Source organism: Sphaerulina musiva (assembly GCF_000320565.1).
Source record: "Sphaerulina musiva SO2202 unplaced genomic scaffold SEPMUscaffold_13, whole genome shotgun sequence".
Classification (NCBI taxonomy): Eukaryota; Fungi; Ascomycota; class Dothideomycetes; order Mycosphaerellales; family Mycosphaerellaceae; genus Sphaerulina; species Sphaerulina musiva.
Window position 1 is genome coordinate 339242 of NW_016017395.1, and position 8596 is coordinate 347837.

Consider the following 8596-nt stretch of genomic DNA (forward strand, 5'->3'; position numbering starts at 1 on the left):
CATGTGTCTTTCTAAAGAAACGAAATTCACCCGATAATCAATCGGGTAGTCGCCTCGGAACTCCCGCTTGTAAGGTGTCATCAGCTAGTTCTACAGACTACATGTCCTTCTTTGATGATAGCTGGGCCAAAGCCTCTGATATCTAATTCGATTAAGCATCGGGCTAAGTTGCGGTAGAATGTTATCACAAACACCCCTTTCTGCAGACGCTTCGCTAAGGTCACCTCGCAGCAGGATCGACCACTTTCTTCTATTCTCTCCTCGGGCTTTACAGATCAGATATGCCAATTCGCTCTGTTACAGAGTCCGCCTACTCTCAGTAGTAGTGGTAGTAATCGAACAGCTACTTAATAAGAGCAGCGAAGCAGAAGAATCATCATCTCACGAACGAGCCCCTTAAGCACTTAATAATAAGTAACCCAGAAGTCCAATCAACAATTCTCCAACTCGCAATCCGCCTCAGAAGAAGCCGCTTTGGAAATAGTCCAAGCTACTAACGATCTGTTAGCTGCCCTTTGGCGATACTTCGCCTATGCGAAAGCTGGAGTGGCGAGCAATCTTCTACGGTCTACTGCACGTACCTGCGATAACCGACGCACCACTTACTCGGTTTTTCGGTTTCTTGCAAGTGCTAATCGATTGTGCTCCACAGGATGGATCCAAGAGCTCGTTGTTGGCGAGAGATGTGTTTCAAAGAAGAAGAAGAAGAAGAAGGAGAAGAAGATGAAGAGATCATCCCGAAAACCCGGAAATGAAATTCCACTTTTCTTCGCTGCTGGCAGATCTCTCTCTCTCTCCCTCTTTCATCAACATCTCCTCAAATCCGCGGGCCAGAGAAATCTAGTCGTAATTGTTTCACCCGCTTGCTTGTTGATCCCCGGTATACTACCAGTGCGGTAGTTAAAGGTAGGTGGTGTGCTGAAGCGGTTCCTCCTCGGACAAAGAGAGACTCGCAATACATAGCGCAACAGCGTCACCAAAAAACCAGCGGCGAACACGAATGGCTACTGTACAGGCACAGTTTCGTTTCTAGTGTCTCGGTTCGAGCCTCACAATCACGGTCCAGCTCACACAATCACATTTTAGATAGATAGGCAGTCATCCATCCTTACCTAGCTTCCGTTCTAACGGCGGCGACGGCGACGGTGTCATCGCGAGCTTGATGAGAGACTTGAAAAAGTGAGCTATAAGTCTACTCTCTTTCTCTCTCTCTCTCTCTCTCTTTCTCTTGGGAAGCATTGGTTCTCGCATTTATCTCAGTCCATCAAAAAATCACTATCCTATAGCAAGATCGATCGAAACGAAGCACTTTTTTGCTATAAAACTTTTTTGTATCAAAAAAAGAAAAAATGCTTTTCTCCCAGCTTATATGCCTCTCAGGCGTCATCGCTATTGCCTCTGCAGCTCCATTGCAGGCCGTAACCGGAGAGTGTAAGTTGCGGTGGTTCCAAGAATCAATCCTTACCTTACCTATACGCGTTGAAAGTTTTTTTTTTTTTACCTCATGAGAGAATCCTAACTAACGAGAAGAAAAAAAATTATCAGCAGCGATCGGGGCGAAGATTGAAGCTCGTCAATATTTTACTGGACGGACTGTCACTCCTCCTGAGAATGCTGAGGAGAGGAATTTTGAGAAACGACAGTATTTCACTGGACGGACTGTTACGCCTCCTGAGAATGCTGAGGAGAAGAATTTTGAGAAACGACAGTATTTTACTGGACGGACTGTGACGCCTCCTGAGAATGCTGAGGAGAGGAATTTTGAGAAAAGGCAGTATTTCACTGGACGAACCGTCACGCCTCCGGAGAATGCTGAAGAGAGAAACTTTGAGAAGCGCCAGTATTTTACTGGAAGGACTGTGACGCCTCCTGAGAATGCTGAGGAGAGAAACTTTGAGAAACGGCAGTATTTTACTGGAAGGACTGTTACTCCTCCTGAGAATGCTGAGGAGAAGAATTTTGAGAAACGGCAGTATTTCACTGGACGGACTGTTACGCCTCCTGAGAATGCTGAAGAGAAGAATTTTGAGAAAAGGCAGTATTTCACTGGACGAACCGTCACGCCTCCGGAGAATGCTGAAGAGAGAAACTTTGAGAAGCGCCAGTATTTTACTGAAAGGACTGTAACGCCTCCTGAGAACGGTAAGCCTTTCCCTTCTTCTTTCCTTCTACTGGCTTTATGACCTCTTCTTCTAACACATATTTGTATATAGCCGAGGAGGCCAACTTCAACTAAGAGGAAGAGGGAGGCTCAATCGAGTTCAAGCTATAGAGAGCTAGATGCTGGACAATGACTCTGTTTACTGAGAAGGAAGGAAGTTTGGTGCGGATGAGTAGAGAGGTTTTGATGAATGCATCTATTTACTCTGGAATAGGGGGTTTGCCCCGATTGTTGTGTGTATCTAGATGGATAGATATGTATGTTTTGGTGGGTAGATGGCAGTTGTTTTAGCTGATGTTGTTGTTGTTGTGAAACGTTGCAAGGAAGAACGAACTCCCTGCCCTTACATCTCTCTCTATACGACCGCTCCTCTCGTTTTTCCCCGCTGTATAGCGAGAGTCAAGGGACAGGACGATCTGAAAGGACGATTCGGAAGTGACTAAGCACGTGTGGTGGGCATCCGGATGACTAAGCACGTATGAGTCACAGCGCAGCGTGTGAGTTATAGCTCGGCGCGGAGTAACGTAGTTCCGGTTGACCTTACTTGCTATATAGACTTTTCCTACGATACCTACGATACCTACAATAATATATCCTACGGGCGGGCCCGTTAGTAGTACGGAACGTCGGCTAATCTTGCTAACGTAGAGGCCAATCTTTTCTCTACTAGAACTTGGTTTATGCCCGCTGCGTATATTGTATACTATACCTAAATATACGCAAATGTTAGAATTATACGAATTCTAGGTATACGACGTATATATATATATATATCAATCCGAGTCGATTAGTACTATATACATACGAATTTACGTAGAACTAAGAGCAATTCTCTACCTTCTAATTAGCCGAACTAATTAAAGTATAGACAATTATAGCCGACGACGATTAGTAGATATATAATACAATTAATAAGATAGCCGCGGAGCCGATACTAGAGCCGATCGATAATAATAGCGAATACGAGTAGTATTATACTATACCCGAATAGCCTAGTAGCGCTTCTTCTCCTATTCCTAGCTCTTCTCCTATTCCTAGCTCTTCTCCGGTTGCTAGCTCTTCTCCGGTTGCTGTTTCTTCTCCGGTTGCTAGTTCTTCTCTAGTTGCTAGTTCCTCGTAGCTACGTCGACCGAGCCGACGTCTTGTAAAGCAGCTATCTATAATACTATAGCTCAATCCGTACAAGATACCTAATAATAAGGAAGAGCTAGAGACAGCGCTAAGCTTACTAAGCAGAGGTAGTAGAAGGCCTATACGAGCTAAGGTAGTAGCGTAACGACTAACCGCCTTAGGTATATACTATTCTACGAGTCGAGAGGTACGAGATAATAGCGCGTAGGCATCGGGATCTACTAAGCGAAGGGTATTGTTATCGTACGTTAGTAGGATTAAAGAAACTCCTATAGGGGTAACGCGAAATCTAGCATACGGGCGGTATATAGCAAAGGGTTTCGTATATCGTATATATTCGGTAGTAGGGGTAGAAGAGTTTGTAGGTAAGAAAGGTAGTAATACGTACGCGCGGTATCGTTATTCGGGAAAGCAGTATATAGATTAGTTTATATCCTTACTAATAGGTTTATGCCTATATACTATTTACTTAGTAAGAGCAAAAACCTTAGGCATTAATAAGGTTATATATAGTAAGAGTATAAACCTTAGGTTTTAATATATATTAAGTTAGGTAAGGATATAGATTACTATATATTAGAAAGTCATATATTAGCAGTTTTTATATAGTACGATTTTTGATTCTAAGCCGATTAGCACTATCTCCGTATTTATAGACACAATTAGAGGCATTTCTCTAGCCTCTTATTAGTTATATCAGAGCTTACTGTCGGTAGTGTCCTTATTACTACTGTCCTCTGTCCGCTACGTAGGCGCTATCAAACTATTATCTTTACTATACTGTCCGAACAATACAGATAATAGTAGCCGTATGCCTCCGCGTTTATTGTCGGATGTCCTAATATCCTCGCTCTTGCTACGTGTCTATACCGAGGCCGCCGGCTATTATAAAGTTATCCTTATTATTATTATTATTATTATTATTATTATTATTATTATTATCGCGTGCAGTACGTCTACCTCTTCTGTCTAACTAAATGAAATCGTTATTATTATATCCTTACTCTTGCTATATGTCTATACCGAGGCCGCCGGCTATTACTAACTTATCCTTATCGTCGCGCGCAATACGTCTACCTGTCCTGCCTAACCGAATAAAGTTATCTTTATTAAATACTAGCGAGTCAACTAGCGTATCGGCTAGATCTTGATTCGTAACCTTATTAATAGAGCTATATTGCGAGTCGTAGGTAGATTAGCGGGACCGAATGTAGGTATCTTAAGTATCTTTGTCGCTGTCGTTACTATTCTTAGGCAGAAGTCGTTCTAGTACTCGGCGGTTAATATCGGCTTCGCGTACGAGGCCTACAATCCTAAGAGAGTTAGTAAAGAGCGAGAAATCGAATGGTTTCTTTAGGCCTTATTATAGGTACAACCTACCCTAGTAGGTATATAGGGTAGGTTAGGTATTAGCAATACCTAATAGGTATAGGTATTTAGCTAGATATACCTAACCTATCGGGTTAGGTACAAACCTAGTAGGTATTACGATACCTAGTAGGTATTACGTACCTATTAGGTATTAATTTTTCGTAAACAGAAAGAAAAAGCCTAGAAACCGAGTGCCCTAAGAGCAAGTTATTTAAACTAGATATTAGAAAAGAAACTATATATAAGCCCGATATAGATAAGAGGAGAAAGAGAGTAGTCAGATCGAATAAATAAATATAGAAGAATATATACACTAGATTATAGCTTGTAATATTTTGAAACTTAAGCACTATAGTCGGCAAATATAGTCGGTAGGTAAACTTTATACAAGCTTAAACCAAGCTCGCTATAATCGTCTTATAGTATCCCGGAGGCACTCTTACGTAAGCTTGAAGCTTAGGCGTACCGATCGCCTTAGCTCCTCTACCCTATCTCCCTTATTATCGCTAATTATATCTAAGTTACTAATCCGTTCTATAAGATCTTTTATCTACTCTCGGTCTTTACTTAGGATCTCCTATAAAGTTAGAGTACTAAGAAGCGCTTAAGTAGCCTCTATAGCCTCGTAGGCGATAAGAACTCTAGTATTGTACTTATTGTCGTAGTAGCGGAAACGGGATACTATTAGTTTAGAGAATATTAATATAGAGTATTAGCGATTAAAATAACTTTAGTATCGAGCGATACTAAAATCGCGCTTATACCTAACTCCGGCCGTAGGAATATAGAGAATATCCTACGCTTAGGCCTCGTTATAGGTTAGGTTAGGTATAGGTTGGGTACAACCTAACGTTAATACCTAACCCCGCAAATAAGGTAGGTACCTAGCTTATAAGCTAGGTACAACCCAACGGAAAAAACCCAATAGGTATACCCAATAGGTATTGCGATAGGTATTACGTAAAACCTCTTCTAGATATAGAATAAACATAGTAAGCGCTTCTAGAACAGTAATAAGCCTCGTATATACCGTACTGCCTGAACTCGCTAACAATAGCTGCCGACTATACCTGCCGACTACGAGAATTAGGAAAAAGCAAATTAATTCAGGAGTTTACGGTAAGTACTTCGACATCTCCTTCTATAGCTAATAATACCTGCCGACCATACCTGCCGACTACGAAAATTAGAAAAACCAAATTACTTTAGATTTCAGGCTTATAGTAAATGCTTCAACATCTCCTTCTCTAGCCTAGCTAGAACGCGTATCTAGTGTTTAAACCGACTTTCGGTTACTATATACTGCTGCCTTACTCTCTAGGCCTTACGTATCTCTATTCTTCGCTAGGCCGCTTAGAAAGCCGGCTCCGTCCTTATTAATAATAGGGTCCTTAAACAAGTAGCTCTAAGGATAAAGCGAGCTGAAATTTCTGTCTCTAGTCTGTCTCGTTCGGTAATAGGCTCTTCTATAAGTATACTTAGTATCTTATCGATACTTCCCCTAGCTACGAATTCTTACGTACCCCGATTATTCGCTTAATCTATAGCCACCGTATACGCTGCCCTTGCTATATCCTCTAATTCTGTTATCTCCTCGTCAAACTCCTACTACGACTCCTCTTCTTTATCCTCTCTCTCTATATCTGGTCGACTCTCCTAGAGAGAATTAGGACCCGTCTCCTCCAAATCTGGATAATCGAAAGGATTGTAGTCTTAGCTAAGCGAGATATCTTAATCCTAGGTACCTATATCCTCGTCGCTATACTGAAAATCTGCTTGACTGAGCGGTATACCTAGTTACCTAAAAGGAAAATCTGAATTCTTAGAAGCTATCTCCTCGTCTTCTTCTTCTTAGGTATTAACATAATCGAGGAGAGCCTAGAGATATTTATCCTCTATCGTTAGGGGTACCGTATTATCGTCCTAAGCATTCTCCTTATTAGCTGGAGGATAACTAGTTTAAACGCTAGGATTAGTATCTAGATCGTATTCCGAGCTCTTATTACCGCTCGAAATTACGATAGTCGCCTGCTTCTTACCGTCTGAATCGTTCAAACCCCTATTATCCTAATCGGCGCTAGGAGGATCTTAATCGTTCCCGTCTATCTAGCTACTAGTATCTGTATTATCCTAATCGGTACTAGGAGGATTTTAATTGTTCCCGTCTATCTGGCTACCGGTGTCGCTATTATCCTGATCGGTGCTAGGAGGATCTTGATTGTTCCCGTCTATCTAGCTACCGGTGTCGCTATTATCCTAATCGGTGCTAGGAGGATCTTAATTATTCCCGTCTGTCTGGCTACCGGTGTCGCTATTATCCTAATCGGTACTAGGAGGATCTTGATTGTTGGCGTCTATCTAGCTACTAGTACCGGTTTAAGTACCCGTTTAAGCGCTAGGGTTATCGGGATCATCTGAGCTCTCGTCTTCGCTTAAGGACGCGGGAGTCTTCTTTCTCTTCTTCGCAGTCGGCTTCTTTAGAGTTAGCTTCGATTTCGTCTTCTTCGTCTTTAATCGAGGCTTATACATCGTACTCGGGTTGACTAGGCTAGAGCTATAGGGAGTAACTACGTAATTGTCTAGCTAGACATTCTACTCCTTCAGCAGCCTACGAAGACATTCGAGATCTTTCGCTATTACTATAACTCGCTTACAGTAGATAGCGAGAAGATTAGCTAACGAAAAGACTTTCGTTACTATACTCTCGCACTGTTCCTAGAGGATGCCGAGTGCGCTCGCTTGGATCCGTATAGGGAGGTAGTCTTCGGTAAAAAGGATAATAGCATCCCTAACGATACGTACGAACGCGAGCTTTAGGATATAGTTTATAACCTCCGTCTGGTATTTTTTGATCTCCTACAAAGCTCCCTCTAAAAGAAATGTTAGTACATACCGACTATATATACCGACTACGTCTGCCGACTAGGTATACTTACTACCTCTCTTTTTTTGATTTTTCTTTATACCTACGGATAGAAGCCCTTTCCTACCTATTGCGCTAGGGAGTCTCTTTCCAGATGTTCGTAGTACCTTTCTAGCGATTGAAAGCTTGCGGCGCGCTGCGAGTGACGGCGCTATAACGATAGTAGCAGCAGGCGGTGTAGCAGGTAGAGTAGTAGGCGGAGTAGTAGGCAGAGTAGCAGGCAGAGTAGCAGGCGGAGGCTAGGAGGGGTTGTAGCAGGTAGGGGGCGGGGCGGGAGGGGGGGGGTTAACAACTAATGTTAATGTCGTAAGTTAGGTTTTTTTGGAAGTAGGGAATACCTTTGAAGGCGGCGGAATTCAGGGTCTAGGGGCGCGACCAATCAGAAGCGAGGGATTCTTTGTCTACGTAGGGTAGGTACCTGCCGTTTTTGGACAATAGAAGTAAGAAATAGTAAAGTAAGATCGCCGGAAATAGGAAATGTTGATATAACGACCGTATAAGCAGTACCTAGCCCGTAAACAAGAGACCTAGAGATTTATATAGATATAATTAGTACGGGAGACAACATCTTACAGAAGCTCGTTTTCGGGTTATCTTATACATCTGGTACTAATTCTTTAAGTACTAGCCTCGAAAACGATGTTAGGAGTGTATAGTCGGCAGACGTAGTCGGCGAATTGCTGTAAGATCAAAGCTCGGCACTTGAATTCGCTTCTCCTACGAAGCGCTTCCGAATCCAGCGACAAAGTTTCATATCCTTCTATTATAAGGTTACCCGTTTTGCGTAAATCGCTAGCATATTAGAGACTTCGAACTCCTGTATAAGAAAAGCTTCCGTTACTTCCTGCAAGCAAAGTAGAGCCTTAGCTTGAAAACGGCATACACTATTGCTAGCATTAGTTGCCAAATCCATCGTAATCTCTCGACAAATCCTTGAGAATAGAAGTCGGCGTATTAAAAGCTCCGTAGACTTCTAGTATTTCCTAATTTCTCGGAGAGCGGCTATACTA

General features: G+C 42.3%; 1 protein-coding gene across 1 annotated transcript; it reads left to right on the forward strand.

Moving 5' to 3' along the window:
- Nucleotides 1-1349: 1349 nt before the first annotated feature.
- Nucleotides 1350-2236, forward strand: SEPMUDRAFT_112073 (uncharacterized protein; the record flags this gene model as incomplete). The annotated part of the gene is made up of 3 exons (XM_016900954.1): nucleotides 1350-1431; nucleotides 1546-2142; nucleotides 2214-2236. 3 exons carry the CDS (start codon nucleotides 1350-1352, stop codon nucleotides 2234-2236), a joined length of 702 nt encoding a protein of 233 aa, XP_016756147.1.
- Between the last annotated feature and the right edge of the window lie 6360 nt (nucleotides 2237-8596).